A 16,576-nucleotide genomic window follows, 5' to 3' on the forward strand; every position below is an offset into this window, starting at 1 on the left:
AAGAGGGAATGCCGGGTTACATGGTAATACGTAACAAATACAAAAATATGCAACAGAAGCTTGCTTATTGTTGTAAAACAAGCTTCTGTTTTAGCGTGATTATGCTAGATAAATCTCGTGCACCAATTTGTTTATCTAGAATGACCACACGGTATCATTCTTGATTTCCATATTCAGTATAACATATTTATTATACTGTAACTATACTGTTGTTGAAGGTAGTCACATATTGTGACTACCTCCAACAACAAGTTACCATGTATTGCACTACCTGTAACACTTCTCTAGTAGAGATTATTGTTACTTATTTTCAGTGGGCACCACCACCACCCAGACGGAACCGTTTCAAGGCCTGTTGATCTATCGTCGGTGGGTGGGCAGGTACCCTGGTGTTGAAATCATGCCAACCCAGTTGTGAAGTGATTCCACAATGTGAGAGATGCCAAAAGGATTCTGTATGCATTACTTATTCGAAGTAATTCAATACCTGGTATCTCGTGAAGGTAGCCACAATATCAGATACAATTAAATCGATGCCTTTACACCACATGTGTAGTTAATTTTTTAAGAATGAGCTAGAGTGTATTTACACTGATATTTTATAGCTTATATTCTATTATACCTGATACATTTATATTTTTATTACATTTTTTAAAATAATTAAATGCACATGGCATAATACTTTAAGAATTTAGTATCTATATAATATCAGTGTTTAGATACACCATAGACACTCTTAAAAAAAACTACAAAGTAGTTGTTGTGGGCATCATTTGCTCTTTCTCATATTGTGCTCTGCCTTCACGACGAGTTGCCATGATACTGCACTACCTCAAATAAGTAACGCTTCACTAATAGAGAAGGCTATTGTTACTTATTCTTTTATTCTCAATGAGAATAAGTAACAACAGTCTTCTCTATTAGTGAAGCGTTACTTATTTGAGGTAGTGCAGTATCATGGCAACTCGTCGTGAAGGCAGAGCACAATATGAGAAAGAGCAAATGATGCCCACAACAACTACTTTGTAGTTTTTTTTAAGAGTGTCTATGGTGTATCTAAACACCGATATTATATATGTTTATTACAGTAAAGTATTTATGTATGCATAGCTGAGGAAGAGACACACAGTGTCGAAAGCTTCTGTAAGTATTTTATTTTATTAAAAGAAGCAAGCGCAGCAGGCAGGGGGCAAAGCCCCTTAGTTACCATTATTAAAATATTTTAATTTTTTGAGTGATTGTATTATTATTGACCAGGAAAATAAAAAGAAATAAGTAAAAGTCAAAAGTCCGTACATAATGTGCAATTTTTGGGAGGTTGTTGTTGAGAGACTTCCCCAACAATAAACCACTAATATAAAATTTGCGCTGCCACCAACAAATGTTAGACTTGATAGTTTCTATGATATATACAAATTGATCATTGTTTTGAAGCTTGAGCTGCTTTGTTTTTTTTTTTTTTTTTCCCGTAGAAAGATATTCTGTAGTTGGGAATCGTGGAAATGCAGTGCACAACTTGGATGTAGCACCAGTTTAAAACAATATCATAATCATAAAGTGTTCAGAAAATTTGTTGTCCCTTCCCTTCTTTGATATGTCACATTTTCCATTTTGTTATTTAATGTGTAGTCTTCAAAAGGTTTTCATTCTTAAACTTGGACAATTAAAAAAAATTTTTTTTTTCTCTGTAGTTAGTTTTATATAAGTGGGATTAAAATGCTTTACATTTACTGTCATCTTAATTAACATGTATATTTTCCCTTTGATTTATGGTGTGTGTTATATAAAATCTTAAATCTATGCAGGTTTATATTCCTATTTATGATTATTCCAGATCCTCAAGAACCTGAGAAAATTACTGCAGATGGTATTATGAGATTTTTAGAAGACTTAAATTTAACTCCAGAGAGTAAATTAGTACTGATAATAGCATGGAAATTCAAGGCAGCAACTCAATGCGAATTTACAAAAGAAGAATTCATGGTTGGGATGACAGAATTTGGGTAAGTAATGTAGCATTATACACTGGTATTCAAAGAAAGTGCATCACCAAGGAATTTCACATTTCTAACCCTTTTTCGTGATGGTATGTTACATTAATGACTATCATCACAAATAGAAATATAAACAAAAGATATTTATTAATAGTTAAGACAAAGCTAAGTAATATTTCACAGGTGCTCTCAAAATATTCCAAAATGTGCATTTGCAACCTTTATACAACAGTTTTGGTAAACAAGGCAATTATGGCTGAAATGTTATCAGAAGCCCTCAATTTGCTTCAGTGTATCATTTTCAATGGAAAACAAAATGAAAAGTTCACCAGGTGAAAACTAATATTTAGTTGAACTGCCTCTGACCCTAACGACAGCAGCACACCATCGAGGCATTGACAAGATTAATTTCTGAAGATAATCAACTGATAGTTCGTGGTTCCAAACACAAATTATGGCTTTCTGAAGTTCACGAAGGGTCTTCGGTTTCTTTCTGACAACTGCACATTCCACACAATGCCAACGGTTCTCTATAGGATTCAAGTCCGGCCGGGCTGTTTCCTGGCCAGCTAACAGTTTTACAACTGTTATTATGTATATGGAAGAACAGTCCAACTGTAATGGACCGTTCTTCCAATCATTTTTTCACCTGTAACAAATGTAAACACATTACTGTCGATCCTCTAATGCAGAAATGAAGCTAAAGTAACTACAGAAGTGCCTACTTACACTTTTCACCCGATGACAAGGAACAGAGTCATCCTGAAAGATGCAGTTACTTGGCAGGTTGAAATGGTCTCTAATGGTTGGCAGCAATTTGTCTTCCAATATAGCCAGGTATCCATCGGTATTTATGGAACCTTTTATAAGCTCAGGTGATACGAAATGAAATGCACCCCCATATCATTTAGCTTGTAGGGAATTTCACTGTAGACACCTTAGAGTCTGAATGGTATTCTTCATCATGTTTACGGCGAATTGTTTCTCCCGTTAGAGCCATGCAGGTTGAATTTCTTCTCATCCGAGAAAATAACTGACTTCCACTGCTCGGTGGGGTCCATTCGACATGCTCCTTACACCAAATTAATCGGGTCTTTTTCATTTTGTGTGAGGAGGGGCTTCTTAGGACGACAGGCTACAAGTCCATTTCTGAAGAGGCGTCTTCTGACTGTTACTGCACTTGCTACCACTCCTGTACGTTCTTCCCTTTTCCGTCAGACGAAGAAGCTTTACGGTTTTTAAGGCATAAGCACTTCAAAACGCTGTCCTGTTTTGGCATAGAGACTTGTTTGCATCCAGTTCCTTTTTTCCTATCAGCAGAACCAGTATTCTTGAGTTTGGAAAGAATACTGGTTCCAAATTTCACTGTCGGCTGATTACAAGACACTCTATAAGTAATATGACAGGAAGAACATCCTTTCTCATGTAAAGCAACAATAGCACTCTTTCTTCGTGGCGTCAACTGCACCTAACTCACCATCCTGACACAAGCAAGGAATGACTGCAACTCTTGCAGAGCATGCTTATATAGCTGAAAGTAACAGCCGATGCAATATTACATCACCTATGCGTGTCAATCGTATCTGATGCAATCTGTAAGAAATATTGCCATATACTTAAGTTATTCGGACGACAGTTACAATTTTAAGGGTGATGCACTTTCTTTGAACACCAGTGTATTGTTAGAAATCAAATATAGTTGAAAAGAGCATGTGCTAAAATCAATTTCTTGTATTTCAAGATTGAAGATAGAAAAGGCTTGAGATAAGATTGAAATACTTATGACAAAATTAAGAACCTTGATATAAAGGCAGGATCAAAAAACTCTAGAGATGAATTTGTTAAAAATATCTGAACATTGAGTAAGGAAAAACTTAATTTTATTTAGTGACCTAGTGTCTAACATTTTTTCCCCCCTGTAGATAGCATATTAAGGTAGCATATATACAAAGATTTATTTTTATCTGTTCTTGACAGTAAGTAATTTTGTATCATATTTTTGAGAATGTCACTTTTTGAGTAAAGATCTATAAAAATTTTGCCTTTTGTTGAAGCATACAATAAAAAAGCTTTTTCAAAAGCTAGTATGTTTGAGTGATGCAGGCACTTAAAAGATGTATGCAATATTGTCATTCAAAGATGGATCAAGGTGACAAACTTGTCTTCCACATTAGAAATATTATTCGGGCCATTTATCAAATAAGAATTGAAGGCATATCCTCTCAGATTCAAATATCATATGATAATTGCCAAGTTATCATATGATATTTTAAACATGAAAAGGGTTTGCAACTTATTTTCTCAAATTTTTATGTGCAAATCAGATGGAAACAAGTTAGTCTCTCAGAAAAAGAAATTCGGGTTTACAGATAAAAAGACAATTCATAATAACTTGCTTTTTATTTTTATTTTTTTTTGTCAAGTCATCAGACTTTTCATAACTTGAATACCATATGCACAACGTTCTCATTAAACAGCCATAGTCAACTTGATATTATCATATAACATCCGTACGGTTATTATAAACTTTGAACGCTAAAGGCCATATTGGCAGGTCTGGAATAATTGCAATGCAACATACCATCTGTCTATAACTGAGACTTTTATCACCTTCATAGTTGATTGTTCGCACAGATATTATAAATGCAAATGGCCTGAGAGCTTGCGGATTTGTTCTTCAGAACATAATACCATCAATAGAGACGGGGGTTTGTATTCATTCCCTCTTTGAAACTTTTAAACCATAATTCTTGGACAGATGAACGATTCCATCTGGCACGCTCCTGAGCCATTTCAGGTTTCGATGCAGATGTGGATAATGGCCATGCTGCTATGATAACAAATGCTGTGAGCCGTGATCATGCAGTTATTTAAGGATGTACCATGACAGTTAAGTCTTACTGGCAGTTGCCTCTGAAAGCTATGGTTGTTTTTATCGCTTTTAATTCTGTATAGTGTAATTTCATATTTTATTTTTATCTATCATTTTATCACTATTAATTGTACAATCAGTGTATTTTCTTTGTATATTTTTATCTTTTATTTTTACAAAATTTGATCTGGTCTTATATTATTATTATTTTAATAAAGTTTCAGTTATATACTGCATTGCAGTTATTATGAGTCAGAACTTTCTCAACCCCAGAGGCCTATTTGAAGGGATAAAAAGATAAAATTATGCTAGAATTATTCTTGACTATAAAAAGCATAATTCATTATGAATTTGTACTAGGATCATACTGTTAATAAGGCAGTGTACTTAGAAATCATTATGCACTTGGGGTGTGCCATCAGAAGATAGAGATCTGATCTATGGGCCAAGAATAATTGAAAATTACTCCATGATAATGCTTCTGCTCACTGTGCAACAATAATTCCTGAATACCTTTCCAAACACTATTTTGCATCCTCTTTATTCACCTGACCTTGTGCCATCTGACATTATTTTTATTCTCAAAATTTTAGAACTCATTAAAAGGATGAAGACTTTACAGTAAAGCAAAAGTTATGGTAGCTACAACAAATTCAGTAAAGCAACTTCAAAACTTTTCTTTTTTTTTTTTACAGAAATATTCAAAAAAAAAAAATTACCATAATATAATATAATATTTACATGTAATTACAGATAACCCTTGTATAATGGTAGCTAGGTTCCTACAAAATCTTGTGTTGTGCGAAACCGTGTTATATGGGACTAAGAACAAGTACAAAAGGGGGTTTTACGTTCCTAAAGCTAACAAAAATACACAAATTTTTTTATAACTATCGGAAACTTAATTTTTATTTAAAATAGTAATTACTGAACAAACATCTTACAAATTCTGTTATATATATATATATATATACAAAGGGTACTAGGAAAGTTTTGCAATATGACGCAACAATGAATCACAGGAAGCTGCTTGTTGCTGCATGTTCATACGTGCATAGTAGCTGCTGCGCCAAGTCGATGGGCTCAGTTATTCATTAGTAGTGAGAGTGTAAAGTGCTTGCGATGGCATCGTGGTCACGAAATGAGATAAGGACAGTTTTGCGGTATAATTTCGTGCGTGGTTTAACCATAGACCAGTGCTTAGAAGAAATGACTCTTGCACTAGATGATGATTGTCCACATCGTACAACGATATTCAGGTGGTATAGAGAATTCCAAAGGGGAAATTTCACTCTGGAGGATTCTGAGAGGCTGGGAAGGCCACGAACATCAGTTACGGAGAAAAACGTTACTGCTGTGAGAAAAATGCTTGACGAAAACAGGCGAGTGACCTACCAACAGATAGAGGATACTTTGGGCCTAAATGCACCAGCAATTCGTTCGATTCTGCAAGATCATTTGCACGTGAAGAAACTTTGTTCTCTCTGGGTGCCGCATCAACTGACTGAAGAGCAGATGACACGACGTGTGACTTGGTGCCGGGAGATGTTAAAAAAAGTTTGATAAGGGACAATCTCGGTATGTGAACAACATCGTGACAGGTGACGAGACTTGGCTGTACTATTACGATCTGCCGACCAAGGCTCCAAACAAAGTTTGGGTCTTTGATGATGACGACACACCCGTAATTGTCAGAAAATCCCGATCTGTAAAGAAGAAAATGATAGCTGTATTTTTCAAATCGAGTGGAATTGTGGAACGTGTCGTTTTGGACACGCAGAAGACAGTCACAGCTAAGTGGTATACTGAACAATGCCTGCCTAAAGTCATTGGATCTATGAAGAACCTGCGGCCAAAGTCAAGAATGGACACCTGGTACCTCCATCACGATAATGCTCCAGCTAACCGCGCCAAAGCCTGCACCGAATATTTGACCACGACAGGACTGAAACTTCTCGAGCACCCTCCCTACAGTCCAGACCTTGCTCCCTGCGACTTTGCACTGTTCCCGCATGTGAAAATGAAGCTAAAAGGGAGGCGGTTTTCCAGTGATGAGGACCTTCTACGGGCTTGGGACAACGAGTGTGCTTTACTCCCTAGTGAAACTTGGCAGAACTGGTTTAAAGATTGGTTTCGGAGGATGGAGAGGTGTATTGAATGTAGAGGAAATTACTTTGAAAAAATTAAATAAACAAAGCTGTATTGCAAAACTTTCCTAGTACCCTTTGTATATATATATATAATGTACGTTTGTTTAATTTTCTTCCTCTTCGTCACTGCTAAGCACAATCAAACAAGAACATTTTCTCTGTTGCAAAATATCTTCATCTTCTTCTCCTGCTCCATCTAGAATTTGTATCTTTTGCTTGATAGATTTTTGTAAATTTCATGGTATGGAGCCTAAGCATGTTTGAAGCTCCTTCCTTTTGAACTTTGTGCTCTTTTCACTTGAAGGATCTGCAATCAAAGAATAAGATTCTAATTGCTCGGCTAAGTTTATGCCTCCCTGTATGCTTTTTAGTGTAAAATTTGGAACTTCAGAATTTTCACCTGTGCCATCATTCTCTGTATTGATTTGATTTACCTCCAATGCCATTTCCACCAAATCTGCTTTGCAAGCCTCTTTTTCTACCAGTTATTCTTGAATGTTTTCAATAGTCATATCATCAAAACTTTCTCCTCCTCCTACTGACTTAGCAATTTCTACTATTGCTCCAATTCTGTTTTCAACTAGTTCGACCATATTTCCTGAATGAACTTGACTCTGGCCATACATTTTTCCAACACACATTTAATGTTGACGGTTTTACTTCTTTGAGCGATAACGCTACGATTCCGATACAGTCCACAATTGAAAATGTTTCCATGCCTCCATCACTTCAATAGATTCGAAATCAATTTTTTCCAAAATCCATTGTAACAATTTCTGGTGGTAATAAGTTTTAAAGGTGGACATAATGCCCTGATCTAATGGCTGAATTAAAGAAGTTGTATTAGATGGTAGGAACATTTACTTCAGTGTTTGGATGAGTTATCTTAAATCTTTTGGATTGCCTGGCATGTTATGCAATAGTAATAAAACTTTGAAATCAAGATTTTTTTTTTTTCCCCTGCTTTAAATAGTTTTCCACAGCTGGCACAAAACAATTCAGAAACTATTCTTTAAATAAATTGGCAGTTACCCAATCTTTTTTATTTTCTTTCCAATATACTGGTAAATCTTTTTATTTACACCTTATATTGCACAAGAATTAGAATTAAACCTTTTTTATTTACACCTTTTATATAAACTAGCTTAGGTTTTATCATTCAATCTAATGCATTACTGCACGTAAATAATGTTACACAATCTTTTGATGCCTTAAAACCTGGTGTAGTTTTCTCTTTTTTTTTTTGAAATAAACATTCTGTTGGGCATTTTTTCCTGCCAAAGATCTGTCTCATTGACATTGAAAACTTGATGTGGTGTGTATCCATGCTCTTCAATAATTTTTTGAAATTCCTCTGCATACAGCTTCATTATTGGCTGATGCACTTTCCCCTTGAATTCTTATGTTATGTAATGAGAAGCGGTTTTTAAATTGCTCAACCCATTGTTTACTGGCAGCAAATTCTGGGTTAACAGAAGATTCTCCATTTTCTTTTAAATGGTTATAAAATTTTAATGCCTTTTGTTTAATTACATTGCTGTCTAATGGGATCTGTTTTTTACTGCTATCATCAATCGAAATACTGAGTGCTTGCATTTTCTAAATTATTGACGCTGTGGACTGAGCTTCATATTTGCAGAAATAAAAGATCCTGCAGCAACAGCAGGTCTAATTTTCTGTTCATTTTTCTTTATGGTCTGGATTATTGCTTCATTTAAATTTTAAACTTTTTGCAATGTATGATACTTTTTTCCCTTTTTTAAGACAATCCAAAATTTGTATCTTTGATTCTAGAGAAATAAAATTTCTTTTGAGTGGTGCTTTTTTGCTTTCCTTAGGCATAATTTAGGGCTGGAATTTAATTCACAACAAAGAAATTATTCCATATATGGTTTTTAAGAACAAAGTTTAGTAATACATAACCTGAAATTTATAAACGATCAAATAAAAACCAAAATAACCTTAAAGGTCACGTACTACATACACACTTTGAAGTTACAATTTTTTATGGTCTCAAACAAGCACAAATTCAATAGCACAGAACCTAGCATGGGGATTTCCCAACAAAATAAAATACTGGGATTTCCCAATATTTTTTTATTTTTTCATAATGACTAGTGAGTCAACAGCAGGGATTCACAAAAAGAATGGAAATTTTTAAAAATTGCATCCAACTTAATAGCAGGGTTTTCCTCACACGAAAGCTCAAATCTATCATGTTATGGGAAGTCTGCCGCAGTTCTCTAACTGTGTTCAAATGAAACCGAGTACTGTTTGTGCGAGGATTTCTGCAATTTATCAATCATGTTAGAGTAGAACTGTTGTTGAAGTACCATATTATACGGGGGTTGCCTGTACATATAAATATTATGTTATTTTAAATAAAATTCAGTCCTGAAATTTTTTAATCTACTCCCATACTAAAGTTTATATTGTGGTTAACTTTTCCCTTTCTTTACATCTGCAATAAATTGTTATAGATCTTTTTGGGAATGAAAATACTAGCACTCTTCCAAGTCATAATACTTTCTAGAATATGAAAAAATTGATATCAGATTACATTAGCCTAGTTCAGAATGGGTAGTTTGTGAGAAATAATTCTGTAGTTATACCTTTTAGGATCAGTGATGCAGTTTCATCTGAGTAAATGTATTACTATAGTATTAGCTAAAAATAGTTGTGTTAACAATTTATAGGTTTGTCTACTCATTGGCAGCTTTGTGAAGATGGCAGGCAGTGCTTGAAAATTTGTGTTGCTCTCTATCATTTGTTCATTTCACTTAAATATATTTAATATTAGAAAACAGGCTTTGAAAAAACAAATGTTATATTTAATACATTTGAGTGAAAAAGGTTATATAATTAGGACTGTTTTATAAGTAATAGGATGTAAAAATCACACTATATAACTTACAGGGGGTAATCATTTAATTTGCAGACTGGTGCAAGATCTTACCTTAATTATCATCTGAATCTTCTGTGGATTTCTCCTTCTCGAAATACTCTCCCTTGAACTTTACACACTTTCACCACCATCGTACCCACACATTAAATGCTTCTTGCAAGCCATTTTTCAAAAGACTGCGAAGTGCTTCCATTGTGGCTCTGTGAGTGTTGTTGGACGCAAAACAGTTGCCTTTCAGAGCTTTCTTCTGACGTGGAAACAGGAAGAAATCATGCAGGACTGAGTTCGGTGAATGTGGGGGATGTCGCAGAACCTCTGCACCTATGGCTTTGTCTTGATAGAGAAACCACTTCACACCGGAAAGTTCTTGATGTTTCTCATGAATGGCATGGCGAAGTTTGACTGTGAGAATCTCAGAGTGTGCTTTCTTATTCATAGTTGTTCCACGAGGCAAAATGTGTAACAAGAAAGCCTTTTATGTCAAAAAACACAATAACCTTTGTTTGTCAGCGTAATGAGAAGCTCGAATTTTCTTAGGTCTTGGTGAATCAGAATGCTTGCATTCACTCAACTGTTGTTTTGTCTCTGGGTTATGGTGCAAGTTTCATCATGTTACTTTTTGATTTAAGAAATTTTGACTTTATGTTAAAAAACAGTCAGGCATTTCTTTGCTGTTTTAATTCAAGTCAAATTGTGTGGAATCCAGTGGGCACAGATTTCAGACATTTTCAGGTGATCTTTCACAACATTGTGAGCACTGCTGTATGAAATGGACATTCTAACAGCTAATTCACGAAGTGTAATTTGTCTGTCTTCAACCAAGTTTCCTGGGCTTTTGCGATTTGCTCAGGAGTTGTTGAGGAGAAAGGCTGACCAGGTCTTGGATCATCTGCAACAGAATCACAGCCTTCACTGAATCGCTTGTGCCATTTAAATATGGCCATCCTACTAAGACACTCAATACCATGTGCTTCATTCATCTCTTTAACTGTTTCCAATGCATTTAAGCCACATCTGACAAAATAGCAAATCGCATGTCACTGTTCAATCTGTATGTCCAACATGATACTTGCTTCAAAACAGTCGTCAGCAACATGCGGCTAAAAACCTCTTCAAGGAACACTAGCTCAACAAGTACTGGCACACAGCGTCTGTTTAGTACAATCAGGGAGAGCGCCTCTAGCAGCAGTTATGGAAAGTTTGGGTGACAGACATAAAATCTTGCATCAATCCACGAATTAAATTATCACTCCTCGTATTTTCAAAAATATATATTTTTTTAACACACTGATTCTGAATATGACATTAGTGTTTGCATAGCATCAGTGGTTTGAAATGAAAGAAAAGTAAATATGCAGTAATAGTATATCAGATTTATTAACAATGCTTAACAAAAAACAAGCTTAAAAAATCGCAAATTGAAAAAGTGGAAACCCTTCTTGGATTAATCAAAATATTTCCTTAATGTATATATGAACATTTTTGTCTTTTCTGGTCAATGTGATCATTCTGAACCAAGAACTGGATATAGTTTCCAGTCATAGCTTCATCCCATCTTCCTCGATACCTCCTCTCCTAGTAGAGCCTCTCCCCGTGCTCTTCACTAACAATTCCCAGATAAGGTCTGAAAAAATATCTAAGTGAGAGCACAAGTTACAGAACTTGACTGACATTCTACATCCCATTTTTCTGTAATTTTTAATCAACTTGTCAGCTAGGCCTTTGTCGAGGTTCGTTCTTCACTACAAGTCAAAATGATTGGCAGGCATTTTGCTCAGCATCAGTCAGTTTGTATTCCATTTCTTGTGAAGCCAACATCTTGTGGACCAATAAATTTACAACCTTCCACTTTTGCATCAGTTTTGTATATGCTTAAAGGTTTGCTACTGCCTTGGGGACCTACTGCTTTAACAAATTATTTGGCCAGTTTCGACTAGATACAAGGTGTGGAACCAAAGCATTGTTTACTGGTGTGTGTGTGTGCATAATGCTGCCCTGTTCTCCCAGCAGAAGAAAAAGCAAGAAACTTGGTGAAACCTTGCAAACCCACAAGGAACCCTGAAACCATTTGCATTTCCATAGTCTTAAGCTTTCAGGTTTTTATTTTGAACTGTGTGAAAAGGTACCACTCTTCTGGATTTGTGACTAATACATTATTTTTTCATAAAGACCAATCAGATCAAAACAGTTGCACAGGGATTTTGCAACAGTGTAAAAATATGCATAAGTAACACATCTTTTTCTCCATGTGGAAATCTTGCAGCTAGGATTCAGGAGCACAGATTTTGAGAACAAGTGGAGAAATACCATCGGGACCTGGAGCTTTCTTAGCATCAAGATTCATCAAAATCCTTCTGACATCCTTTTGATGGAAGACCACACGAGGCATTGAATGGATCGTGTTGGGAATGGTGGGAGGTGTTTTACCAAGATCATTAATACATGAGTTGGAAGAAAAATGGGATGCTAGCAGGCTTTATCCTTGGCTGAAGTGACAACAGAACCATCTGTTGTCACTTTTGCCCATCACACACCTGGTTTGGTGTGTGATGGGCAAAAGTTGCGGCCAATAGCTTTGGCAAGAGACCAGAATGCTCGGCTACCATTAGGGCAAGAAGCAAGTTTTCTACTCTTAGCCTGTTCAAAATCTAGTTTGTACTGATTAATAACTGCTTTACAATTGTTGCAAGCTTTGGTGTAGGCAGAAAATGAAACTAAAGAATTAGAAACAAGCCAATTATGATATGCAACATTCTTCTCTTGAACAGCCTTAGCACATTTATTGGAAAACCAAGGTTTAGATAAAGGACGAGATTTTAAAGTGAAGTGTGGGATAAAGAATTCCATTCCTGCAAGAATAATTTCACTGACGCCATCTGAGCAAACGTTGACATCAGAAGTTTTGAAACAGTAATCCGACCAAGGAAAAGAAGAAAAGAAATCTTGCAGGTCATCCCACTTTGCATTCTTGTAATGCCAAACAATACGAAGTTGGGAATAGCCATGAGATAAAGGCTCCATTGGAGAAGAGACAATCACGAAGTTGTGATCTGAGATTCCTAAAGGACCTCTCACTTCGACCGTGTACTTAGAAGGGTTGTTTGTGAGAAAAAGATCAAGCATGTTGGCTATATGGTTAGGATTGTCCGGTATTCTTGTAGGTAAATGAACAATCTGCGAAAGGTCACTAGTAATTGCTAAAGCCTCAGCATCTCGACCAGCTGGAGTTGTGAAAATTAAAATCACCAAGGAAAATTACCTCACTGTTAGGAAAGTTGGACTGGAGAAAGTCAAGTTTCAAAGAGAGGAACTCAAAGAGCTCCAAGTGGTTAGTGGAGTTGGAGGACGGTAGAGACAACAGATGAATTTGACGCAATATGGTAGAGAGATTTTGAGCCAGAGAAGATCGAAAAAAGGAAATTCCAAATTACCAAGTCTCTGACAGGGAATATCGGAATGGACATATGCACAAGTATCACCTTTGAGGCAAAAGGAATCATACAGTAAATAATTTGGGCAACTGAGATGAGCAGTAGTTGAATCAACTGATAACTGAGATTCTGTCAGAAAAAGTACATGGGGTTTGGCAGACTGCAAGTGGAAATGGACATCGTTGAGATTAGAATTGATACTACGTATATTTGTGAAATGAATTAGGAACTGTTTGGGAGGTTTACATCTTTTCACAGATAAGCTTACTCTATTAGTTTGACAATTCATGGTGTATTCAATAGTAAGAAAAGGTGGGAGGAACATGCTGTATAAAGTAATGACATTTTTGGATATGGCGTACCCATGGTAAGAATATACCCAGATCCTTGACATAACGTGGCCTCGACAATGTCCCTCGCATACACACTACTCGGACCCCCTGCAGTCACTATCTGGCAGAGTAGAGGTAGCAAGGTTATACACTAGCTGATCTGGAAGCCTCCTAGAGAGTTACCAATAGGTTCGGTCCAGTGTACTAACTAGCGGCCGGCCTGCGAACACCGTTTTAGAGCTGTACCCTCGAAATATAAGGAAGATTGGATCTCGCCACGATGTTCATCATAACCTCAAAAGTCATCAATCATACTGCATGATGGAAGAGATGGGCAAGGGTTGACCGGAACTTAGCTCTGGAGACTAAACGTGGGTTCCACCACTTCAAGCTTCCAGTAAGCAAAGTGGTGGTATTGCAACGGTTGGTGAGAGTTATCTACCACCTAGTAATCAAGCCACCAAGTAATCGTCTACCACTCTTTTAATCAAGATGTCAGGAGCTATGCACTGGACTTTGTTCTAATCAAATCCGCACTTCCCTAATCAGCAATTCGTGCTGATAAGAGAAGTGTGATGATTTTATTGAGCATGCTTCTGAGGTGTAATCCTGGGTATCCTGTTTGCTATATTCATTAAATTCTGAAGACTTTCCTCTGGAAGGCAGATTCGGAATTGCTATGTCTTAATTGTGTGACACTAACAATAGAGGTTGGTATATCAGGATACACTACAGCTTTTTGATCTGCAGACTTTTAAACTTTGATATATCCATTGTACAAAAATGCAGTTATCAGGCTATCTGTCTCCATATTTAAGGTATAGCATAAGGCATACACTTACAACTGTAATGAGCTGACCGGGATAACCAGGTGGGTAAAGTGCCTGCCTGGCAACCCAAAGGTAAAGTGTAAAGTGTGTTTAGGGTCAAACGGCACCAGGGGTTTCCCCCATCTCCGCGTTGCTTTCATTGTGGGTGAACCAGTTCGCTGGGAAATGCCAGAGATTTAAAAGTGTATGGATATTGTATATGTGTAGTGTCATGTACCGTTGTTCATCTGGTCGTTTAGCCGCTGGACCCCTACTGAGGCACAACGTTGCCCCACTTTCGCCCCGTGGAGGCAGACCAGGAAACACCAGTAGACTAAGATTTACTCTGGCAGGTCCTGTCGCTTAGTTTCCTGAGATTTCGGCGGTTAGGACCAAAAAAAAAAAATAAATAAATTAAAAAAAATAATAAAAGATAATAATATATTTGGTAAATTCGATGAGGAATAACACTAAATTTTGAAAGGCCGAATGTATGAGCGAAAAACGTAATTTGGAGATGATTAAATCAATTCCGAAGTGTAGGGCATTCGCTTGCGTATGTGTGGGTTGAGTGGGTGGGGAGAATGAAGCCTGGGGGGAGAAAAGACAGAAGTATGGAGTCTAGAGAGGAGGCAACCCCAAGTCACAGTGGGTAATGCCCGTGCCCCATCAGAAGGGAAAGTGGGAATGGCAAGGAGGGGAGGAGACAGTAAGATCGTCTCCCCCCCCACCGGGGATAGGGATATTAAAGATGAAGGAGGCTAGGGCACCCTCTTCAAGTCGCCAAATGGCCTTTGGCAGCTGTGCTGCGTTATGTCTCTTTTCTTCAATGTTGAGTCGATTTCAGTCCAGTTGCTCATGGGGTAAGCCCCATCCTTGTGTTTTTCACTTTCTTGTCTCAGGGTTTTTCTCTGTAGTAACTCCATTGGATGGTATTTTATGGTCTTGTACAGTTTAACTTGTGGTGGTCTTTCGTCAGACACGATTTATGGTGATTAGCAGTTTTCTCCTCTCGAAGAGGTCCTGCGCATATTGAGAAAGTACTCTGCATTCCTCTTCTGTGTCAATGAAGTGGGATTCCAGTCCTTTCGGAAGATAGTGTATCTTTGTGATCAGGATGCCTCTGAGATCTTCATATTCTGGGCAGTCGTAGACCAAGTGATTCCAGTTCTCGACCTCCCCACACGTGCAGTTGGGGTCCTCAACAAGGCCAAACCCGAGCAGCTTCTCCTTAAAGGGGCCATGACCAGTAAGGAGCGAAGTCAAGTGCTTCCCCAGAAAGTACCAGGCCGGTTGCTTGGGGTATATTTTGCTGAGGTAGGGGAGGAATTTTCTTGTAATTTCTCCTTTTGTTGTATCGGTCCATCTTTATTGCCACTCCCGAATTAGGTAGGCCTGCAATCGGACTTTTTCTGTTTTAGTACTACTCGCTGGGTCAATTATGAAATCCTGGAAGGTGGCAGCAACCCACCCTGGCGTGCAGGAAGAGCAAGCCAGCTTTTACAGTCTCCAAATCGAGGGGGAGCGCTCCAGCAAGCACCTGCAATGCCGGTGTGCTTACTGTTCTGCCTGCTCGTGTGGTTGTTAATAAAATGGTCCTTTGTATCATATCCAGAGTTCTCCTATTGACTGCAAGCATTGTTTTGCTGTACCACACTGCAGCAGCATAAGTTATCGCAGGGATGAAGGTTGCCTTATAATACAACATTAGTGCTGTTTTTTTTTAATCCCCAGTCTTTTCTCGTAACCCTCGCCACCATTGCCGAGTAACGTCTTATCTTCGTCCTTATATATTGTAGGTGAGGTTGGAAGGATAAGTTTTTGTCTAGGATTACTCCTAGATATTTCATTTGGTTGGCAAGTTTAATGGTCACACCTTCTATTTTAATTTGGGGTGGGCGCCGTAATTGCAGGGTTCCTTTTAGTAGAATAGATGTGGTTTTTGTCGGTGAAATTTTTAACTGGTTTCTTGTAGCCCAGTTTTGTATTTTCTGAAGAGCTTGGTTTGCGGTGGTTTCCAGTTGTGGGTTCGAATCCCGCCTCGGGCTTGGATCAGAGTAAAATGCAAAAACTGGGAGGTGCA

At 37.4% G+C, this 16,576-nt stretch overlaps 1 protein-coding gene across 2 annotated transcripts in view; it reads left to right on the top strand.

Moving 5' to 3' along the window:
- SCCRO (defective in cullin neddylation 1 domain containing SCCRO) overlaps positions 1-16,576 on the top strand; it is a 92,946-nt gene that overhangs the window by 44,796 nt on the left and 31,574 nt on the right. For both annotated transcript variants that reach the window (XM_090385968.1, XM_090385961.1), the window contains exon 3: positions 1,835-2,003. In XM_090385968.1, coding sequence (XP_090242094.1) covers positions 1,835-2,003 — 169 coding nt within the window. The remainder of the gene's footprint in view (positions 1-1,834; positions 2,004-16,576) is intronic.

This window comes from Mastigoproctus giganteus, chromosome 1, assembly GCF_048544385.1.
Source record: "Mastigoproctus giganteus isolate SK-2022 chromosome 1, ASM4854438v1, whole genome shotgun sequence".
Classification (NCBI taxonomy): domain Eukaryota; kingdom Metazoa; phylum Arthropoda; class Arachnida; order Uropygi; family Thelyphonidae; genus Mastigoproctus; species Mastigoproctus giganteus.